Source organism: Triturus cristatus, chromosome 9, assembly GCF_964204655.1.
Source record: "Triturus cristatus chromosome 9, aTriCri1.1, whole genome shotgun sequence".
Taxonomy (NCBI): Eukaryota; Metazoa; Chordata; class Amphibia; order Caudata; family Salamandridae; genus Triturus; species Triturus cristatus.
Genome location: NC_140592.1, coordinates 1,003,327,938 through 1,003,352,529, shown reverse-complemented (window position 1 = coordinate 1,003,352,529; position 24,592 = coordinate 1,003,327,938). Strand labels below are relative to the sequence as shown.

General features: G+C 47.2%; 1 protein-coding gene across 1 annotated transcript in view; it reads left to right on the top strand.

The window, feature by feature from the left end:
* The window catches only part of ADCK1 (aarF domain containing kinase 1), an 805,280-nt gene that overhangs the window by 409,228 nt on the left and 371,460 nt on the right, over positions 1–24,592 (top strand). Inside the window, exon 5 of the mRNA XM_085626629.1 lies at positions 10,302–10,460. Within this exon, the coding sequence (XP_085482755.1) occupies positions 10,302–10,460 (159 nt within the window). The remainder of the gene's footprint in view (positions 1–10,301; positions 10,461–24,592) is intronic.

Sequence of the window (24,592 nt, the reverse complement as noted above, 5' to 3'; positions counted from 1 at the left end):
TCTATTGATTGAATTCTAACCACTCCCTGTCATTTTTCCTCCCACTGGTGGACCGGTGGAGGGCATAGCATAGGTGGACTGGCTCGACGGCTGTGCTTTAGGGGCTGTTTATAATTGTAGGGGTCTTTAATGAGGCCTCTGCCATTTTTATCCATACCACACACCAGAAACGGGATTCTGTTTGTTATTATTACCATAGCTGTCAAGGTTTCAGATTGCTTTTGTGCAGGGCAACTGTAATTATGCGGCAGGATAGGGCGACATTATGTGGCAGGGTTGAGTAAATTATGCCGCAAGAAATGGCATAATGCGGCACATTTTGTAATAGTATTACTTCATTAGTTCGTATTTTTTAAACTTGGTAACACTATCTGGGCATTGATTGCACCTCATTAGTACAGTATTTATGAGTTGGAATTATGTTTCAGGCATCAAGTGTAGTGGTCACTGTAATAAGTAGTCGCAACTTCATTCTCGGACGCCAACCTTGGTGCTGGAAACATAATTCCAACTCATAAATACGACGCCAAACAAGGATTAACTATACTTGCATTTGGGTTTACACCAGTGAAGGTGTGGAAATTGCCATAAAACTAGTGTTATTCTAGAATCTGAACGATACAATCATCAATAATTTGCTTCTATGAAATTGGTTACCAACAGGATTTATTAGCTGAGATTGGTTGGCATTGTAATATGTTAATGAAACCATGGATATATCAGCCCTGATGAAGTTCCAAAAACTGTTTTTCGTTGGCTATCTCTGTGCACCTTTTTTAAAAAAAAATTAAGGCGAAAATAAAGAAAACAACTTTTACTTTTTTGTATGATGTTCAGGGCACCTCCATTTGTCTAAAACGCTTTGAAAATTTGTAACCAGAGGCACCAAAAGGTGACTGGTGCCGGAGTGTTGTGCACGACAACCCTGACAAGGAAGCAGTGAGAGAGTGAAGTGCTATTCGATTGGTCCTTCACCATCTATCTACTTTTGACCTCATTAGTACCTGTTTTCACCCAAATATAACAATAAGCAACAAAAACTGACCATCCACCACCCTGAAACACATGTAGCTGCATTTTTAGTAACTTTTGATTCGTTTGTGCTTCCAACATTTTTTTTGTTAAAATCTACTATTTTGCTGAAGTTGATGGATTATGTGGCAAATGCGGCAACTCTATAATTATGCGAAAATCGTCACAGCTGCACAATCGCATAATTCCAGTGGCCCTGCCCTTGTGTGACAATTTCAATGTACCTATGAGTGATATTCAATGACTATATGTGACACATAGTGGGACACTTTCTCGTGAGCGAAATGAAGATATGAAGACGAAGGAAACATATAAATAGAAATTGCACCCATTTGAGTGGCGAGAAACTCTAAAAGACCTTAAAATGGCTACAAAGTACCAGAAATTGAAGAGTACCAACCTAGTGCCCTTGTAACCTGATCATACTGATAAATACAAATGTTTTAACCATGATATTAAACATTTAACACGTCTTAGGTAGTACTTTATTAAAGTTCTTTGCACATAATACCTGCTCTTGGACACCAGCTCCCTCTGGATCTGGAAACAACGTGCCAGGTCCACGCTTCAATAACATGTGGCATTGTACACCTTACTCTTAAGGACCCCCACCCCAATAGCTGCCAAGTTAGCAGATTGCTTATGTTTGATATTTACAAAATTTGAGTTCACTTATGAGTGACATTCAAGTGCTAAATGTTTGGCTCTAGGAGTGATACTTTCTCACTAATCAGAAATCGCACTCTTTTGAGCAATGATGGCTCAAAAACGCGTTTAAACTACGGCAATGCTCTGGAATTTGATGGTTGACATGTGCTTTATAGTGAACATGAAATATGTGCACATTTTACGCCATCCTAGCTTATACTGTTTGTAATGCCATTTTAAATAATGTGCATTCTGACAGTGCTTTCAGTCACAGACTGTGACCTCGTAGCACTATTAAACAGAAGTCACTATTCTCCACTGCGCCAACCAGGGGTTAATTGTGAGCAGGGCTTTGAAAGACGCTCTCCAGGTTAATGTGGGCTCATCTAACTGGAAAATGGGTTGCCACGAGTCCTTTACAGGTGACTTTGGGTGCTAACGCGATCGCTTGGCATCTCCTAGAGGGCCAGCACCTGCATGACCCATGTAGGGACTGTGAAAGCGCCATTGCCCCACTGCAGCGTTCGTAGCCTTTTCCGGTGATCAAAAACTCGTATACATTTACTTCTTTCCGAAATCCACTATCCCATGTTGCTACCTGGGTCAGTGGCATGGCAGTACTTGTAGAGTGGCATTATCCACCAGGAATCAACAGGACCTAAATGTAAAGTCCACCTGTCCAATTTTTGGGTGTCGATCTTTGGAGCCTATCTCCAGTCCCTGGGGAAGGATACCACACCGTAGAGATGCAGGAAGAACAAAGGGCCTTTGCAACTCTGCTCACATGTTGACAGTAGTAACAGATCAACACTTATTAATTTTCAGTGCTCATAGACCAAGCAATCTTCAGGCACCCCACACATCAGACATGCTGCCACCCACGCTCTCCTAGGTAGGGTTCCTCCGCCCTCCTTTTGGTAGTGGAACCCTACAGTGATCCACTCCTTTTGATTGTGTCATTGCAGGGCCAGCTGTAGGGCCAATATAGGGTACTGTCACCAGTTTCTTCAGACTTACATCTGTGATCTGGCACATCTTCTGTTAAGATGATAATCGATGTACTCGCTTTGTGGCAGCGTCATACTGCAGCATGTTCTTACCCCTTTAGGGGATGGTTTACGGTACTGGCCCGGCAGAGTTACGCTACGCTTGTCTGGAGAGCATTCGAAGTTCTGTTCTTTAATAAGTTTTGAAGTAAATTCCCTAGTGATTAAGCGTGACCCTACTTGTTGGTGCCGGTGGTTGTTCAGTTGACCAGCACTGTATGGTTCGTAATGTCACATGCATTTTAGGCCTTGATGCAAGTTCGCATATTGTATTCCAAGTTTGTCTGCCGGGTGAAACTGAGTGAATGGCTCTCTTGCATAAGTGTACTAGGCCTAGATTTTAGGTCTCCTTTATCTTGAGTTTTATTGCTTCATTTCGTGCCAGCAAACAGAATATTTATATACACAATTATCACATACTTTCTGCTCATGTTACAGTGCAAGCAATGCTGGTAGAAGTGGATTTTTCCATTCTCAGCCGCACGTTCACGATAGCTGAAATATGCTTCTGCAGGTTGACCTTGTATACTCACGTTGGTTGACCTTGTATACTCACGTTGGTTGACCTTGCATAAGTCCATGGTGGCTGAATTGAAAAGCAAACAGGGTTGTTGCTTGGATGCTTCTTAATATTTTTTGTAGCATGCATTGGTTTTGCCTTCAGGTGGGAAGCTCAGGATCCGAGCACGTTAGACTCCATCTGCCCCTTAGAATTAGGGTGAAAATCCCCTTTTCTTGGGGGCTGGTTGCAAGGGTGTCTCCTGAGCTCAGGGTGAATCTATGTCCCCTGCTTGTGGTTGAAAAACCGTTGCCATGGTTTCTGCTCCGTTTCATTCTCATCCTTTCAACAAGAAGAAGGTGCCTGGCTTCCAAGGAAGAAACAAAAGTTCATGCCCTCTCTTTCCAACCTAGAACGTTTTTGGGGTGCCAGTGCGCAGAGTCCCCAGGTACGGTTTGCCAAGATTGGCTTCAGCTCAAAAAATTGAAAGGAAGCGCCACATATCGAGTGGAAGCTGCCTGTCCTGCTCTCCATAGAAACAACATACTGGAGCCTTTTTTGCGGTGCGTAGGGAAGCCATGCCTTTGTGTGACCCTGCACGTGGCACTCTTAAAGCATTAGCACAGCCATTGTGGCGTGTTTCCTTCTCAGCAGGAAAGAAAGTCCGGTGTAATCCCTTCCTGGCTGCCTGCTGACCAGACTGTAAGGAGAGTCGCGAGGAGGCCTGAATAAATATACATACAGAGCAATCTGCAAAGCGCAAGGGGCAGCCTGCTCTGCCCCAGAGACCCACCCGGGATGCTGCAGATGATGGTGGAGGCCCCGAGAGATGAAGGACACTGCTAAGAAGAAAAGTACCCGTAATTGCTAAGGAGGATTCTGCTTGGCAAACTCGCTGCTACCACAGGGACTCTTTCGGAAGTTTAACCCATGGATGGCCTTGAGTGCATCTCTTCCCTCAGCATTCTGCTTGATCCTGCCCATAGGTGAGAGCCTTACTGTCTGTCCCTGTCTAAGTTGCTGCAGAGGTGTCTTCAAAGACACACGGAGTCCTTCGTTTCATAGGATTTTATATTTGGTCCACTAAGAGGCAGCCGTCCATGCCCACTGCACAGACACCAGCCTGTTGTGCTAGAATTCTTGCACATCCACCACTGCAGAGTCAAGGAAGCTAAAGCAGCGTCAGTGTTGGCAGCAGGGCCCAGTGCACATGGAACTGCCCCCTACTTCCTACTTGACTCCGGAACCGGAGAAAAGGCTTGGCAGCATGGGTGCAGGGTCGGTGTTGGCAACAGGGCCCAGTGCACATGGAACTGCCCCCTACGTCCTACTTGACTCCAGAACCGGAGAAAAGGCTTGGCAGCATGGATGCAGCGTCAGTGTTGGCAGCAGGGTCCAGTGCACATGGAACTGCCCCCTACGTCCTACTTGACTCCGGAACCGGAGAAAAGGCTTGGCAGCATGGGTGCAGGGTCAGTTTTGGCAGCAGGGCCCAGTGCACATGGAACTGCCCCCTACGTCCTACTTGACTCCGGAACCGGAGAAAAGGCTTGGCAGCATGGATGCAGCGTCAGTGTTGGCAGCAGGGTCCAGTGCACATGGAACTGCCCCCTACGTCCTACTTGACTCCAGAACCGGAGAAAAGGCTTGGCAGCATGGATGCAGCGTCAGTGTTGGCAGCAGGGCCCAGTGCACATGGAACTGCCCCCTACTTCCTACTTGACTCCGGAACCGGAGAAAAGGCTTGGCAGCATGGGTGCAGGGTCGGTGTTGGCAACAGGGCCCAGTGCACATGGAACTGCCCCCTACGTCCTACTTGACTCCAGAACCGGAGAAAAGGCTTGGCAGCATGGATGCAGCGTCAGTGTTGGCAGCAGGGCCCAGTGCACATGGAACTGCCCCCTACTTCCTACTTGACTCCGGAACCGGAGAAAAGGCTTGGCAGCATGGGTGCAGGGTCGGTGTTGGCAACAGGGCCCAGTGCACATGGAACTGCCCCCTACGTCCTACTTGACTCCAGAACCGGAGAAAAGGCTTGGCAGCATGGATGCAGTGTCAGTGTTGGCAGCAGGGTCCAGTGCACATGGAACTGCCCCCTACGTCCTACTTGACTCCAGAACCGGAGAAAAGGCTTGGCAGCATGGATGCAGCGTCAGAGTTGGCAGCAGGGTCCGGTGCACATGGAACTGCCCCCACTTCCTACTTGACTCCGGAACCGGAGAAAAGGCTTGGCAGCATGGGTGCAGGGTCGGTGTTGGCAACAGGGCCCAGTGCACATGGAACTGCCCCCTACGTCCTACTTGACTCCAGAACCGTAGAACAGGCTTGGCAGCATGGGTGCAGCTGTCATCCCAGTCACTGCACAGGGGTCCCCTCCACTTGTATGTTTTAGTCTGTTGGTTTTGTGTGGGTTTGAATGCAGATGTTTACTGGTACCTATGCAATTGTATACCTTGATAACTGTTTGTAGAGAAGTAAAGGAGCGAGGCTAGGACACTGGAGCTACATTGCTTCCTCCTTTCTGTGGAAAGTATCTAAGTATCTACTGCCTGCCCCGCTGTCAGTCCTCTTTGTTAACTTGTTTGCAGTTATTCCCATTTCAGGGAATAGAAGACCTAGGGCCTAATGTACTATTCCCATTTTCAAACCAGTATGTGCATTCTGCACACCGACAGGTTTGCGAATGATAATGCAGTTTTTGATGTAGCCTGTGCTCTAATAAGTCGCACCCCAAACTGTCCGTACACAGGATTCACACAACGACCTGCTTAAGGGATATTCATTTGGCTGGGCCCCAATTTGTGTCCCTCTGTGATTGGCTGCAAATGCAGGGAAAGAGGCTTGCTGGGGGCCGCAGACATGATCGTCTCTACATTTGAGTTCTCAAACAGGAAAGATTTTGTTTATAAAAGCAGTCGGTGCAGACTTAAGGAAGTGGTTCTGCTTTATAAACAAAATGGTCCACTTTTAGCAATACACTAGTAAGAACAGCAGAGCTCTGTCCTTGTGTTTGCATTCCCAAACGGGAAAATGTTTTGGCCTGATGTACAAAACCTTTTTGTGATCGCAAGCCCTACAATACTCAAAATCACTGGTTTTGTGAACGCAAAAAGGCTTTCCTTTATGTACAAAACCTCTTTTACAAGAAGAAAAACAATTTCGTACTTGTAAAACTACTTTTGCGATCCTTTCCAAATAGCAAATAGGAGGGGATATGAAAGGGACATCCTCCTCCTATTCTTAGAGGAATATTAGTGGTTTACCACTGCAGTTTGGTCCAATCACAAGGGGTTACAAATTGTGACCTGCCTAATAAATATTAATTAGGCAGGACCTTCTGTGACCACCCCGTGCTTCGGTATTTTGTGAACTTACCTACCTGTCGGTTCGGAAAATCCTACAGCATTCATAAAATGTTGATGTTTCTACTCTGTTACAGACCTCCGGGGCCTTTTTACATTCAAACACAACGGGATATGATCGATATACTCAGTGACCTGGTGCTCACTCAGGCCAGAGTATTGGCCCTGGGTGATTTCAACTTATGGGCTAATGGGAGTTTAGATTCAGGGCACAAAAACTTGCTACAGTCATGTGAAAACCTGAATCTAACACAGCTGGTCTCAGAACCCACTCACCTGGGGGGACATGTTTTGGACCTAATTTTTGCTGAGGAAAAAGTAGTCAACGTGGAAAGCATTGTACCAGTGGGTTCGTCGGACCACAATCTGATTCTATTCCAGGTAATGTTCCCAAAAATTAAACGAGCAGAGGTAGTCAGGGAAAGAAACTACCTAGATAGGAACTGGAAGAACCTCCTAAAGAGAGCCGAGTCCTCACTAGTATTTAAGGACATTGGGCCTCTGGACCCCCTGAAATTGGTGGGACATAATTACACATCTTTCTGCGGACATATCACTGACACCCTTGACCGGATTGCCCCGATTAAAAAAAATCCGAAAGTCAGGGAGAACGACCACCCCATGGTACAATGAAACATTGAGGACGGAAACAAGGGGCTGTAAATTGGCAGAGCGACAGTGGAGAAAGGCTTATACAGACCTAGACAAAGCCCTGTGGAAAGAGAAAATAGTAAACTACAAAAAAGAAATTATAAAAGCCAAAGCAGAATATTACGCCAAAACTATTCTAAAGGCATCCAATAGTACCAGGGGTGTTTTTAAGATCCTGAAGGACATCACTATCCCCGAGTGTACTAATAATAGCACCCCACCCAGTCAAGATCTCTGTGACAAACTAGCCACCTTCTTCAATGAAAAAATACGGAAAATCGTAGAGGGACTGAACACGGTTGTACCCGCAGAGACAGATGGGCAGCCAGGGGCAAGTAGGCAAAAGAACAGAAAAAGGGAGGTAGAGATGGAAGCTCATGGGGCTCATCTGAACTATTTTGAGCCCCCCTCTGAGGAGGAATTCAACAAACTTGCCCTAGGAATATCGTCGGGATCCCCCCTGGACCCCATCCCTCCCAAAATCTGGAAGGCACTGGGAGCTGAACTATTTCCAATACTTCGACAGCTGTGTAATCAATCAATGAGCAGCGGACAGGTTCCGGCTAGCTGGGAACAAGCAATGATTACACCACTGCTGAAAAAACCCCCACTCGATCCAGCATGCCCCAAAAATTATCGTCCCATATCACTTCTTCCATACCCAGTTAAAATCCTAGAACGGTTAGTGAGTAGAGCGCACTCTCAGTATTTGGAGGACAACCACAAGCTGGAGGATGTGCAGTTCGGGTTTCGTCCTGGTCACGGGACTGAAACAGCGTTGGTGACTGTTCTGGAAGAACTCAGGATGCGGGCAGACAGGGGACAATCGGCTATACTGATCTTATTGGATCTGTCTGCCGCATTCGACACAGTCAACCACACAGTCCTCCTGGATAGGTTGGAAACAGTTGGGGTAGGAGGGGTAGCACTGGAGTGGTTTCGATCCTATCTAACATCTAGACGTCAGGCAGTGGCCCTCCACTCTTTCCGCTCGGAACTTGTGGAAATCAGGCATGGGGTCCCCCAGGACTCAGCAATTAGCCCAATACTCTTTAATGCCTATATGAGCCCCCTGATTACAATCATTAAATCATACGGGGTCAGCTTGGTGAATTATGCTGACGACACCCAGCTTATTGTTTCATTGGAAGGAGACCAAGCGGTCTCTCTGGAAAAATGTAATGCCTGTATGACAGATACAGTGATTGGCTGGAAAATAACTCCCTGCAGTTTAAATGCGAAAAAACAGAGATTCTATGTTGTGCGGCAGGGAAAGTTCCCTGCTCTCTCCCCCCTGGATTCTGGCCTATGCCTACAGACACACCTCTGCTACCGGTCACAACGGTACGCAATCTCGGGGTGATTTTAATAACAAATTGAATCTTGAAAATCAAGTCAATAGAATTGTGGGAAGTTGCTTCTCGCTTATTAGGGTCCTCCGAAAGATTCTCCCACTACTCCCATACCAGGCACGTGCACTGATAATAAGGAGTGTTATTTTGAGCCGCCTGGATTATGGCAACGCGCTACTGTTGAAGTCTCCTAGGTATTTGATAGGGAGACTCCAGAGAGTTCAAACGGTTGCAGCTAAGCTGGCCTTAGCCAGACCTAGGCAATCCTCCACATCCATGGCACTGTCGGAGCTACATTGGCTTCCGGTATTCCAGAGGATACAGTTTAAATCACTGTGCATCGTCTTCAAGGCCCTGCATGGGATGGGACCAATACCAATGCAATCAAAATTCAACTGGTACGCATCTACCCGTAGCCTTCGGTCTTCTTCGACCGGGCTGATTAATATACCCCGGATTAAGAAAGCTAAATCAGGAGGAAGAGCTTTCAGCTATGCTGCAGCACATCTATGGAACAGCCTACCAGGGGAGCTCAGACAGATACAGGATCTATTGAAGTTTAGGAGAAGCATAAAAACGTGGCTCTTCCCTAGGGTGCAGGCTCTAGCTCATTATTCAGTTAGCCCGCAAGTAGATCGGCAGTAGAACCTTACCGCAGCGCCAGGATGCCTTTGGGTTACAGTGTGCTTTATAAATATAAATAATAATAATAATGTTCAAATTGCGTCCACTTGTTGAGGATTGAGTAATTGTACATCAGACCCTAGGTTCTAAAAGTAGCCTGTGTCCATTTATTGGTCCAGTGCAGCTTTAAAAAAATTATTGTCCATTTGGGAATACATTAGTAGGGGAAGGCAGTAGTCCTTTGTTCCGCCTAAGTTCGCAGACTCAATGCCCTAAGGGGAAGATGTCCCACCTGAGCAACTTCCCTTTTAAGGAGCAGATGCCACCCTCTTTGAGGTGTCAGTATCCGATCAATGGTTTACAACCACATTTGCAGTTATCACCCATCGATCCAACCCTTCCCAAATCTCAGATAGAAAGGGGGTGCTTCTGTTACACCCCTTCCTCTTTGCAATTAAGGCAGGGTCGCAAAGGCCCTTTTACAAGTTGGAGGCTTGTTGGAGATACTGGGCCCAACGTGCTTCCTTGGAGTGTTCCCTTCAGCAAGTTCTGCTGGATGCCCTTGTTGCTGTGCTGTCTTGATTCCACCTCATGCCTCGTTCTTCTTTCACATTTCCTGTCTCCCCATCCCACTCTTGAAGATTCTTTTTCATACCAACTTTCCACTTTGTTGCTGTTTGATTTCTTTTCTTCTTTCTTTCTTTTGCTTTTGCCTTTCTCGCTCTTCCTCTGGTTTAATGTTTGATGATCAAAAACAAGTCCCAATCCCCAAAAATGAGTGCAGATGCCCACCACGTTAAAACACGGGCACAAATTAAGAACTGCATGCATTAAGGGTCAGACACTGATCCCTCACGATATACTTAAGGAGGAGTACTGGTTTGCAGAGCAGGAGTCCAGTACAATCTCCTGTACTGCTTGATCTACACAATCTTGTGGATCGTTAACTACCCCGCATAATATGCAGCGCTCCGCTACTTCATAGCTAGGTTTGAGGTAAATAAATAAATACCAGTACATACGTACATACATGCACATATACTGCTTGATGGCAGTGTGATGATTTATACCTCTGTTCTGCCTACAGGTTGGGGAATTGTTTGTGTCTTTTGAGGAGTCGCCCTTGGGAGCGGCCTCGCTGGCCCAGGTGCACAAGGCCGTGCTGCAGGATGGGAGGACAGTGGCAGTCAAGGTGCAGCACCCGAAGGTGCAGGCGCAGAGCTCCAAGGACATCTTTCTGATGGAGGTAGGTGCTGCTGCTCGTCGTACCTCATCACCCCGGAATGCAGGTATGAACATCTTTGAGTCTGCCTGTTTGTGGAATTAAAAGTTTGTGTTTTTCTGCTCTACGTGTGCAGTTTCATACTTCTGTGTTAATTTCATTGGCAAAAATGGGTCAGTTTGATTGTGGAAGTCCAAGCATCTGCAAATGTCTATTTAGATAATATTCGGTGTATGTGTGAATGTGATGTTTCTGTTATTTTTGCGCGCATGGGTTAATTTCTTCCAGGTTAAAAATTAATTTGTGTGTGCGTAAATCCAGGTGTACGCATAGCTCTGATGACAGTGAGTATATCTTTGTAAATCTCTATTCAGTGTGAAAATTCTCCCAGGATTCGGATGTGTGAGTTTTTAAAATCGACGCTGGGTACAGTCTGAGTGAACTGGGAATTACTGTGAAGTTGGTGGTTAAATTAGTGGGGAGGTCAGGGTGGTGATGTGTGAGGTGACGTAATGGAGGACGAATTATTTTCATTTCGAGGACGAGTTATTTTCATTTGAGGGGTGTCAGTTTTGGTGTAGATGTGGATGGGGGTGTCTGTGTGTGCACAACTCAGTGTTTGATCATATCCCCGCTCAGGTGTGGATGGGTGTATCTGTGTGCCTCTGTGGGGCCCAGTGAATCTGAAAAAGTCTGAAGCACACCTATTCATTTGCCTTACTTCAAAGTTCATCCATTTAATCCAGTATAGCGTGCATACACTCTTATTTTAGCGCTCCGTTCCTTTGCGCTATAGTATTAAAGACACTGTTTTATGGCACGTGCGTCCTGTCCCACAGAAGAGTTGCACAGCTGTATACACATATGAGAAACCTAATCACTCGTACTCTTTGGTGTTGTCAAAATTAATCCATTTTTATTAGCTTCTTTATAACCAAAGTTTAATTCATCACGTCGAAGAAATGAAGTCCGAAAATGTTTCCACATTTAAATTGCTCAAGAATTGCCCATCCGGGCCTATTCACTGGCATATAAAAGAACTCCATGTTATTCAGTGCACTTTGCTTTCACCTAATGCATTTCGGTTTTGATATAAACCTTCCTCAGGGGTATCTAAAACAATGAAAACATCAACATCAGCCCCATACATGTTGCTTTACAAACACAAAATAAACATGAAAATAAACCGTAAAAAAGTCACCAATGTATTTTCTCCCATTCCCGACCCAGAATTACAAACCATTTCAATTAACATGAAAAATCAAACCTGTCTTCAACATCCTATAATGTGAAACGAAATCCTGATACCCATTTATCCCCATGTAACACAACTCCTCATTCCTTATAAACGAGTCAATTCATACTTAGACTTACGCTCCCAACTACCGTTAAACCCCTAAGTTATATGACCTGTCTCACTCAATCCCCGTATATACCTGCAATGTTCAAGTTGCTGTTACCGGCCCGTATAACCTTCGAGATCAGCTGCCATTATTCAAACCCGCCTTAGCGCTCCACCCTGTTTTTAAACGGAACACTACCTTCCTCAGCTGTGTACCTTCTATGACGTGAAGTTCAAATCCCACCCCCATCAATTCAAACAACGTGAAACGAAACCTAACTAAACAGTGGGGCCCAGGGCATTACTTGAAATGGCAGTAATGTATGTGTTGCACTAGACTCTATTAATACCTGTGGCGGTGATACCTGCTCAGAGCGAGGCTCCAGAATGGCATCATGTACACAGGTAGTCACACGCAATAGTAGACACAATAGTCATTCACATTCCTAAAGGGATTAACCATAACAGTAGGGTCTCAGTGGGTGAGGACCCCTAGACTTTAAGGCAAGTTGAAACAGACTGAAAGGCTTAGGTTTAACTTAAAAAATGTAAACATGAAAAACAATTCTTCATGCAAAGTGTAGGGTGTGCAACGGGCAGGCACCAGCAGCAGTACTGCTTCAGACAAAGGCATTAAGCACATGAAATACTGCCGTGTCAAGGGGAACCATAGTAGTGTAGAGTCAGGGTAAAAGCTGGGTATCAAGAGTAAAAGCAAACAACAAAAGAAAGCCTGTTGTTCAAGCTATACCTCTCAGCCACCACACTCACTCTTTATGTGAACCTCCGTACCAAGTGCTTGATGAAATGTGTTTACTATATGATGTTGTTCAGGGATTTCATGGACTCTGTAAGCAACTCCATATTTCATTTGTATTTACTAATTTAGCAAGGCAGTGAAAACATTCAATACACATGTAGTGCTGAGCATTTCAAGAAGGATGAGTTTTACAGTAAGTTCATAACAAGAGTTTCAACTAATGTAGCAAGATTGAAAGAACCACCATAGTGCAGAACATAAAAGCATAGCCAGCCTGCAATTAATTTAAAAAAAGCTGTTTGTATTATTCTGTATCTGAGCTATTAACATAGGAAGAAAAAAGTGTCACTCGTTACATAACACAACATAGTACATCATCGCAGCAAACGAAGAGGGGGACAATCCTATCTATCAACTCTTATCACAGATCTCATTCAAATATTATCTGGTTTCCTCATTTTTCTTTTCTTTACCAATTTAATTAAACAGCCTGTCTCTACCGTTTGTAAATGAGACATTTCTAAAACCCATCTTTCAACTTTGGGAACCCCATCTGTCTTCCATGATCTTAATATCGCCTTTATAACCGCAATTACGGCATAAATGACACATAAGAATTGATCATATGTAAATTACCTTTTAGTCGTGAAAGAGTGCGTATGCTCAGCAAAGGAGATCCATCATTCAATACCTCATTCAGATAGGATCCGGATTTCCACTAATTTCACCACAGAGGTGTAGAAGTACCAGAAGCCAACTGCAGTTTCAACAGCTGTCTGAAACTGATGGACCCAACTTTACCACACAACCCAATGATTGATATCACCAAAAGATAATTCTGTGTTGTGTATCTTTTAATACCAAGTCAATTTTGTATTCAGTTATATCTTTATATATGTTCCTCCCACATCTAATTACTAATTAGTAGCCCCATTGTTTTTTTTTCTTTTTTTCAAACTCTTGGTTGTTCAAACTTAGTCGCAAAATGCTCGTCCCCTCGAATTCTTTTGTATATAAACTAGGCTGGAAAGATATCCTTTTGCACTATTTAGTTGAGGTCATGAACATCACGAATTACCCCAGCAATAATTGATGGCAATCTAGTTATCAGATCGAACAGATGATTACAAAGATTCCTACGATTATTTGGTTTCTTGAATTTAACATTGAATAATTCAAAGCTAACACGGCATTATCCAGTCAGACCTGCCCTTCCCTAAACGTCTACAATTATGGCCATGCTTTCCAGTATATCTTTTTATTATCTGTTTTAACTGCTTGATTCTTCCATGTAGCAGCATCCTTAAAAAATTGAATACATTCCCTCTCTCTTCATGTCTTAAAAGTTTGCTTCACGGTAATAGTGACTTTATTTATTTATTAAAAATCTTATCACCCTTCAAGTTGGACAACAAGCAATCCAATGGAATGTGATCAATTGGCAATTGCTTTTGTGCAACCCATTTAGATATAGATAAGTCAGTTGTACCCTTTCGGAAATTTGATGGTCCTCACAGTCCTCCTGAGCACGCCATTTGAGCTGATGCTTTGTTGTTCCCAATGGCCCCTGACAACCAAATCTGTCTTCCCCATCTTGATCACTTCAGCGCACGCATGCGTGAACTGTTCGTGTTATACGTGCAATCTCCCTGCAACACTTTCTTTCCAGACGAATTGGTGCTGAGATCTCTGGCTGCCTTTCTGCCAAAAATGGCGTCAACCTTCCATGTCGGACCGGCGATTACCCTAGCAGCATTCTTGGCTGCCCATGCTCCTTGAAAAAGGAGAGACTTAATCAACTTGACTTTACAAGCGTCTTGAACTTTTATATTGACAGTACTTTGTTGGTTCCGCTGGACCAAGAAAAGCAGAGCAATGCAGAAGAGGAATCTATTGAGGTGGATAGACCTTTGTATAAAGAGTTGAGATGCGGTGCCAGAAAAGAGCCCTCTGAAGGCAAGGTGCCCATTCCACCAGGGTCACAGTTTCAACAGCTGTGCTGACAAGCGCATATGTCTGTCCTGGACATCTGCAAGGCAGTCATGTGGATGTCTGTCCATATGTTTACAATCACTACTGCCTTGACAGCCATATCCACAGAGAGGGGCATTTTTTCTGGCTCGGTCCGGAAAGGCTTCTTGGTTTGAATCCACTCCTCAGACCCTCCACCGTTTGGATGTACTGTTATGGTATCCATTTTAAAAGAGAGGAATATACGGTTAGAAGTATCCATCAACCCAGCAAGTTACTTACCTTCGGTAATGTATGTGCTGCTGGAAACTCAATCTAGCAGCAGATGTCTCACTGCTCTACCTCCACCCCTTTCTGCAGAGAGAAATAAGGTCTTAAGTTATGTTTCGGCACTCTGTCATCTGCAATTTGTTTCCAATGATCTGGATCTGAAGGAACCGATGGAGAAAGATTAACAAACTGAAATCAGTGCGCAGAAATGACACCTATATGTGGCCCTGCTGTCACTTCCAGGGTAGTGCGAGATTTCCATATAACGCTGCCTGCAACTACATAGGAGTCGCTGTTTGGAGAATTTGCTGCATCTAGTCTGACACCTGGGATATTCTATAGGTAAGGAATCTGCTGTTAGAGCATCCACAAGTAAGAGCATTACCAAAGGTGAGTAAGTTTTATTAGTACATTTTGTACAATAGACCTATTTTTTAAATAAATATTACCAACATGTCTCTGAGTATTTTTAAACATTTTTCCGCCCACAAAGTGTAATCATCAAAACAACCACAAGAGGGCCTTGCACGCCAGCTGAAGAGCATAACGCTCAAGCTAGGAGGGCTTTAAAAAAAATGGTAATTTCTCTTGGGATCATGTATTTAACGAGCTAGGAGACTTACTATTTTTTTTAATGTTGTGGGGGCTGCTGGTCTCCCTGCAGCCCCCAACAACATAAATAAAATGTGTGGTGGTGCCCCTCCCCAGTCTGGGGGCACCAACAAGCTAAAAAAATAAATAAACTAAAAAGCCCTCGCAAGACATTATTGGGCACTGCATTAAAGAAGCAGTGAATAATAAATGAGCAGATACTGCTGCTCCTTTATGATGCATTTTTGTGTCCTGGTGCCCGCCCGGGACACTCTTCTTTTAAAATAAATATTGGGGAGGGGGGTATGTGCCCCCTTCCTGGAGGCTTTACAGGCCCCGGGACCCCACCGCCTGGGGCCGTACTCATATATTAAGGGGTGTGGGTCAAGCGGTCCCCCCCCTCTATGTGCCTTTATGACACCAGGGACCCCATCCCTCGGGCCTTACGTGGTGCCCTGGTGCCACCACAAACCCCTCACCCTTGCCGGTTCCCCACATGCACCCATGCTGGGTGCATTTGGAGCCGGTATTGCTCCCACCCAGCAAGAGTGTGGGCAGGGATACAAACATCAGCTCCCACCCAGCTGGAAAACATGTAAGGTTCCTACTAGGTGGGAGTAGACCGGTTTCCCTGCCTGCGCTCTTGTGGTCATGGAAACGTTTTCCTGGGGGTGGGCCTTCCCGGGACATCATTGCGAAGTTGGTACTGGGAGATGGGTTCCCTGGGGCTTTGTTGGCTCTGGGAGTGGGCCGTGCTCTCCCCTCCCCTACCATTATCTGTTGGTCACAGGGGATGGGGTACCTGGGGCCTTTCCTATCTCAGAAGGGTGCACGCGCCTGCCTCTCCTTTGAATTTGGCCCCAGCAGGTGGGTCCCCTGGTCCTGAGTGAGACTCGTCGAGGGGGACTGTGCGCACCTATCTCCTTTAATTTGTGTGTGTTTTTGGGGAGTAAAGCAAAACCAAAGGAAATGATGGACGGAGTGTTGAACATTGCAAGCACTCACCCCCAGTCAACTGATCTGGGTTTAATCCATCACCGTTCTTTAGCCCACTCTGCCACCCCGGTTCAGACATGGCCATATGCAAATCAGTCTGACCCTGTGCCTCATGGGAACAGTCCAGCCCGAACTGCCAAGCCATGTCTTCCCTGGACCGGAAACAAGCTTCCTAGGACCGGTTTCTGGCATTTCAGCCGTCTTCAGCCAGGCTTGCTTGAATCCAGTGGCAAAGTGAGCAAGGGACTCACGTCTGAGCATACCCTGCCAACTTATGGCGAACAAAGCAAAACCAAAGGAAATGATGGACGGAGTGTTGAACATTGCAAGCACTCACCCCCAGTCAACTGATCTGGGTTTAATCCATCACCGTTCTTTAGCCCACTCTGCCACCCCAGTTCAGACATGGCCATATGCAAATCAGTCTGACCCTGTGCCTCATGGGAACAGTCCAGCCCGAACTGCCAAGCCATGTCTTCCCTGGACCAGAAACAAGCATCCTGGGACCAGTTTCTGGCATTTCAGCCGTCTTCAGCCAGGCTTGCTTGAATCCAGAGGCAAAGTGAGCAAGGGACTCACGTCTGAGCATACCCTGCCAACTTATGGCGAACAAAGCAAAACCAAAGGAAATGATGGACGGAGTGTTGAACATTGCAAGCACTCACCCCACCCATGGCTTGGCAGTTCGAACATTTATGCCCAGATGAGAGCCCATAGCTCACTGTGCCATAGGAGTCAATCAGCACCACACTGAAAAGTCCCAGCATGCCTGCATTCTGTCTGGAGTTGCTTGTGTTTGCTTCTGAGGGGTCATTTGCTAACGTTTTTGCTAGATTTTTCTATTAGTGCAGGACCAAGGCTGGTTTCCATATGGACAGCCCCTGTCTGTAGTGGCACAGTCCACCAAAGGACTGGAAACTACCCCGGAATAACAAACCGTGGCTGTGAGTATTTGAAGCATTTCACTTAATCCTTTTTTCTCATGACAACAAAATATTCTGCACGTTTTAAAACTTAGAAATTTATCACATATGGCAGTGAAGTGACTACATTAAATGTTGAAGTTACAATCGGTAGTTATGTTATGTTCCTGAGTTGCAGGCTACTGACCAATTGTCACATCATCCTCTGCCTCGCATAAGGGCTTTGGTATTCCTGAGATAGATTGCAATTATAGCAATCTCACCCGTGAGTTTAATAGGGCCTCAATGCATGTTCCTCATGTAATTTTCAAGATAGAATTGTCATTAAATCACTTAAATCCGATCATCACCTAAAGCAATCTGTGAACATTGGATAGACAGCCATACATGACTGTAATAAAGGCAAGTTTAGATATCTGTGTGCTTTTTTCACCACTCTTAACAGACAAGGAGACCAATAGATACATTTTAGGGGAAATTATGTTGTTTTTCAGCTAGTTTTTAGGGCGGGCTTTTGAGACCGCTTGTATATACTTTAGTATATACTTCTTTAGGTTGAGCTTTCTGCCCATTGCTTTTCATTTGTTTGTTTCAGTATCCCTTTAAAATCTTTGCTTGCTAGCGGTCAGTCCTGCCTCTTTGTCCCTCCTTTTGTATTTGTTTCCTCCCACTGGAGCAGGGACCAAGTACAGTAGCTTTCCACTTTGGTTATTTATCCATTGTTTGGCAGGCTTTTAAAAAATGTTTATTTCGTTCCTGCTCGTGTTACACTGTGGGTGCGTGTTCAGTTTCTGCAAACATATTTTATTACATTGTCACTTTCCCTTTGTGTAAGAGCACTCCAAGCAAGCCCTTGATGTTTTCAGTTGCTCCGACTGCTGTTTCTGAAAACATGGCTATAAATCTTGTGGAACTTGTCAGATGCTGTTTCCAGAGGGCATCCGTGCCCCCACCCTCATCATTTTCTTCCTTTTATTTTAATAACCAGCAGTGTTTGAGGTTTGCAGCAAGTAATCTGCATTTTATTGTGTCTGTGCTTGTTGGGAATTGTCAAAGTTGAGTTTTCGATCTTTACTTGCCCCTTTGCTTTTCGTGCTGTCTGTGATCGACACTTTCTAGGTGAAAGTAGGGTCTTGCGGCTTAGGCACCTCTAGCTGTAAAGATGTTGACCCCCAGAGTGCTGCTCTTCCCCATCACTCCTCCTCACTCCCAAAAGGCAGACTCCTCACCTAGAGGAGGCTGACTCAGGCTTAGGAGACTTGAGTATTCACCCGCATCTGGAAGGCTGCTTGCAGAAGCCGAATCCCTCACATCCCACTGCTTTCTCATTGCCAAGGATGACATACCTGCACCATGGATCGCCCTGTGGTGCGCTAAGAGGTAGTCTGCGGACCACCCACTTTGCCTACTCCCACACCTCAGAGCGTGAGGCATTTTGCCTACCTCGCATAGGAACAAAGCTGGGCTAATAGGCACTACATGGAGCATGTCCGCTCCCCTTCTCTGCCCCATGCGTGTTCTAAACGAGAGGCTGCAAGGCGGGCGCCGAGCCCTGGTGCAGCCATCATGGCACGGGAGATGCCGGGGCACGGCCACAGGAGGTGTGTGTGTCTGTGGGAACATATGGCAAACTGTGTATGTTTGTGACTAAGTCTTTGCGTGTATAACTATGCACAAGGTTGTAACTTTGCATCTGTGACTGAGTGCGTTGACTGTGTTACAGATTTAGCTTGCGCCTCACAGATTGTAGTAGTTGCTATCTGTGATTCTAAGTGTGCATGTCTTTGTAATGATCTGATCTGGTCTTCGTCCGCATTGAGTACACCTTCCCCTTTGTTTATAATGTTGCTGCAGGCCTGCTTTGTGCTGGGTCTGGAGCTGTTTTCTCCCTGGGCTGATGCCCCATCCACTCTCTCCGTCCAAGTACTGTTGTTCTCCCGCAACTTCCATTCCATGTGCACGAGTGCCCGTCCACGCTATAGCATCCAGGGAAGAGGTGTGTCGCAGCGGCCAGAGAGCTGACTCTGGAACCCAGGGGCTCACGGTTCGATCCCTGGTGCTGGCGGCAGATCAGCCCAGCACCATGTGACTCTGGGCAACAGCTCGCTTAATCTTCCCAACTGTCCCCAGCGCCTTGATACCCTCGGGTAATTTTTTGCGCTTTATAAATACTGGACATTTACATCCAATGTAACCCACCTAAAAACTATGCAGACCGTCGTTAACCTCATCTCTTCCTTGCACAAACTGGCCCATTATGCCCCCACCTCTCTATAACACCGACCCCGCCATGTGCACTGCTCCGTATCGTCCCACGCCATAAAAATATGGAAGATAGACTGAGTCAAACATCTGGACCGAGACGCAGTCTATTAACTTTGATTCGTCGTGTGGCGGAGGTTCCTACCCACCTGGACGATTGATCGCATGAGTCAGTCCTGGTTACCTATAATATGATCAGGAGGAAATGGACACTTTCCGGATAGCACCCCGTTGAGACATATCAGAAGACAATTAGTGGTCAATTTGGTCCCACTATTGATGTTTGGAAGCATGCCAGCTAAGGAGTGGTACTATAGGTATAATGATGAGGTAACACTCACCTTTTATTGTTCTGAGGAGGCCAGAAATCCAATAAGCCAAAGCTTTTCCTACATAAGGAGTCCACAAGAGATGGAAAAGAATAACCACAAAAAGCACCAATCTAAGGATAACCCCATATAGGTCTTGGATATTAGATTGGGTGACAATTATATGCACAAGTGGGCGTCCTTTAGGCTGATCCATCATATAAAAAAAAGAAGTGTGCTGTCAAATTGTTTTTAGAAAACATTTAAGGAAAGAGTGTTTATTTTTCGTATTTGTTGAATATTTGCTGTACTATGGAATATGGTAAAAACTGATATTATTTTGCAATAAGAAAAAATAAAATATGAATAAGAACCAGATTTGCAGCTATTCAGAGCAGTTCTTTTTTGCCTACATTTTTTGACTAAGTAAAGTTGCTTTAATATTCCAATAGTAAATAAAATACATTTATTAATGAAATAATAGCCACAATCTAAATAATAGCCACAATCTATACCTCAGGGGCCATTTCTGTATTGTGTGGCCTTTGCTGAGAGAGCACCCTGGGCCAAACCAAATTTGGCACTCCCTCCCACACTTTTCTTTGGACCAAAGTCGTTGGAAGACCACTACAGGGAGCTCCCGAACCCCTTTGGAGGTCTGCGCCCTGGGCGTGTGCCCAATTTGCACATGCTAAAGGCTGGCCCTGCCTGCCTCCTATCTATGCCCCTCGGTGCAAATTTCGCCCAGTAATTTCCTTCACACTGCCTGTTCCCAAGCCCCTTAGTCTGCTTGCATACAGCTCCCATTCCTTCCATGGAATCTGCCCCGTTTTTGTTGGGGGGTGGTGGGCTTGTGGTGCACACGCACCCGTATTTCGTTGGCTTAGGCGCCAATTTGGCCTAGTGCTATGTGATTTGTGCCGAACAGGTTAGTTTTTATTGTCAGATGAGTCGGGTATGACCGGGTTACAGTGGTCAGGACCTTGACTTTCGGAGCAGTGGCTGGGCAGCTTTTGTTTTCTTGACAGTATTCAGTAGGGGTTTATGAAGCATCTCATGCAACAATCAGGTCAGGCATATTTATATCTGTGTATTGTATGAAAAATACAAGCAAGAAGTAGATTGCACTCATGGTGGAAGGGTAGAGAAAGAGGGGTGAAGCTTCATTCATGGACCAGGTGGGTTGAAATGCGTCAGTGATCGGTAGTGGAAATTTAGCTGGCCATGTCGTTCCACAGGCTTGAGCCGCCACTAACAATCTGTCACTCCCTTGTTTTTTTTTTTTTTTTTTTTTTTTTTTTGAAACCGTTTATTACAATCTCAAATAGTTACAAGTATGGGCCTACAACCGTCTGGCCGGCCGCTAGAGTAGCAGTAGCATATGATATACATACAGAAAAATCTCTTGGCGGTGCAAAAAGGATAAATCAGGAGATATCAGTAGTGCAGGCCACATAACTCCAAACCAACAATACGGTTTCCTTTTGTCAAAACACAACAACACGAAAACAACCACACCCGCAAGGCAACCCGCAATCCCAAGTGACAGTACGCGCTCCTTAAGTGGGGAACCCCAACCAATTGCCAAACTCTGAAGAGGGGAATGAGAACAGATCAGGGACTGGGGAACCACGTGCCCATGGCTGGGGGAGGGGGTCGGCTAGGGGGACGGAGCTGGTGAAGCAGCTGGCAGCAGCGGCGGCTCGCAAATACCCCCGCGATAGGCGTTCCAGGGGCCCCAGATTTTCACCCACGCCCCAGGCTTACCCCTCGCAACATACACCACCTTTTCACGAAACATACACCAATCCATGTGTTCTTTCCAGGCCGACACCGCCGGAGGTCTCTGGGATCCCCACAATTGAGCAATGTCACGCTTAGCGATCATGTATCCCAGAGTCACCCACCGCGTCTGCGGAACCGAGTAGTCAGTTGGCTCCCACACATTCAGCAAGCATCTCCTCGCTTCAGGCAACAGCACGACACGCGTAACCACTCGCAGGACCTCATGCACACCACGCCAGAATCGCTCCACCTTTGGGCATTCCCACAGAATATGCAAGAAAGTTGCCAAAGCACCACAGCCACGCTTACACAGTCCATCCTCAGCTAGGCCCATACGTAGAAGCCTTGGCCCCGTCACATAGACCCGGTGGAGGATCTTAAGCTGGACGAAGCGAAGGCGAGCCGGGATGGCCACCTCCTTCGGAGAAGCCACCGCGGACATCCAGTCCTCGTCGTCCAACTCCAGCCCATCGGCAACCCAGGCCTCGCGGAGGCCAGTCAGCAGGCCCGATCGGTCGTTAATCAGTTTTTTGTATATAAGGGAGATCGTGCTGTCTGGGACATGGCCATCCAGCACTCTGTCCTCCAGGGGGGAAGACTCCGGAATGGACGCGACATCCGGGAAGACGGAGCCCAGCGCGTGGCGGACTTGTAAGTACCGAAAGTACTCACTGCCTTGCAACTGAAACTCCGTCTGCAGCATCTCGAAAGTTTTGAATCCCCCCCTCGTCCAGAGATCTCCCACTGTGCTGATGCCGATCGTGTCCCATTTCTCGAAGCCCTTAGAGGTCCACAAGGAGCCCAACCTCGCCGATGCATATAGCGGTGACGCCCGGGTCAAACGGTCCTTCCACCCCATAGCTGCGTTAGCCGCGTGCCATACACGCACCATGACATGCGTCGGTCCCGTCAGGCGAGGGTCCGGCGCGCCAGAGTAAAGCGCCCGATTGTAGTCGCCACCGGGCAGGAGCATCTTGTCCATTTCAAAAGACGGGTTCAGGGCGGGCCCGTAAAGGCCATGATTAATCGCAGCTAGCTGGGAGGCCCAGTAATACCGTTTAATATCCGGGAGGGCAACCCCCCCATCGTACCACGGGAGCGTCAATTTAGCCAAGGCGATACGTGGCCTCCCGTCCCAGAACAGGCGACGCTGCAAACTCTCCACCTCTCGGAAGTAGCGCGCCGGAACCAAATCCATAGTGTTCTGGAGAGCGTACAGAAAGCGCGGCAACGACATCATTTTAAACAAGGCCGCTCGGCCAAGCGGCGAAAGCGGCAGACGCCGCCAACGCACCACGTCCTCTTTCAAGCGCTGGAGGGGGGGGCAGCAAATTCCGCTCGTAGCGGGCCTCCGGGTCCAGAGTAATATATATACCCAGGTACCGAAACCCCTGGGAGGCGATCTGGATCGGACAGTCCCGTGGTAGGACCGGAGCCTCCCCGGCAAGCACATATACACAGGGTTTCGCCCAGTTGATGACGAGGCCTGAGTTGCGACCGAATGAGCGCAAAACATCAACTAGGACGATCAGTGATTTACGCGGGGAGGCGAGATATAGAAGGATATCATCAGCGTAGAGGGACACACGGTCCTCATGCTCGGGGGTCCAACGGAGACCACGGATGGAAGGGTGCCACCGCAGCCACTCCGCCAGGGGCTCCAGGGCCAGTGCAAACAGGAGAGGCGACAGGGGGCAGCCCTGTCGCGTACCCCGTCCCAGTGCGAATGGGGCCGAAACTCGTCCATTCACCACCACCTGCGCCAATGGGCCGGAATACAACAATTTGACCCAGCTGATGAAGCCCGGTCCGAAGCCAAACTTCGCCAGCATCGCCCAAATGTATGGCCACTCAAGCGTATCAAACGCCATGGTGGCATCCAAGGACGCCAAGATGGCCGGTTCCCGCACGAACGGGACACGCGCGAGCACCCCGTGCAAGCGTCGCAGATTAAGGGCCGTGTTACGATGGGGTATGAAGCCGGACTGGTCTTGGTGGACCAAGTCGCCCACCACGCCGACCAGCCGGTTGGCCAGCACCTTGGCGAGGATTTTGGGCTCCGCATTCAAGAGCGAGATAGGCCTATAGGATGTGACCCGCTCACGGGGTCTCCCCTCCTTGTGGATCACCACGATCGTGGCCAGACGCTGGTCCGGCGGAAGGGAACCCCGCGAGCAGGCCGCCAGGAACATCGCGCGCAGGTGGGGCGCCAGCACATCCGGTCGCAGCTTGTACAGCTCGATAGGAATGCCATTGGGGCCCATGGCCTTGCCAGATGCGACCGAGCGGATAGCAAGGGCAATTTCGTCCGAGGTGGGAGGAGCGTCCAGCGAATCCCTGTCCTCCACCGAAAGGGAGGGCAGCGCGATGTCCCGAAGCAGGGCATGGGAATCCTCCTCCGAGCAGGGAGAAACCGGGGAATACACCTCGCGGAAATAATCCGCGAAGCAGGAGACAATGGCGTCCGGCTCGGTGACACATACACCATCCATCCTCTCGATCAACGGAACCACACGACTCGCTCTCTCCTTTTTATCCAACCACGCTATCAATTTACCAGCCTTATCACCCACATCATACAGTCGCCCCTGTTGCTCTCTACTGAGGCCCCTGGCCGCCTCCGTGACGAGGGCCCTATAGGCCGCCTGCTTGAGGTGTAAAACATGCAATGTGGCATCCGTCACCCCGCTCCCCAGGGCACCCTCTAGTTCAGTAATTTCGGCCTCCACCCGGGTTACCTCCTCCCGCTCGCGCCTCCGGGCATGGGAGATAAAGGAGAGGGCCTCCCCCCTAAGAACTACCTTAAAAGCCTCCCAAAGGGAGATGGCAGAAGGGACAGACCCCACATTCTCCTCAAAGTACCGCTGCAAGGATTTGATCAATTCGGCTCGAATAGTGGGGTCGCGCAGATACCAGGCATTAATTGGGGCCACCCTGCCCTCCCCCCT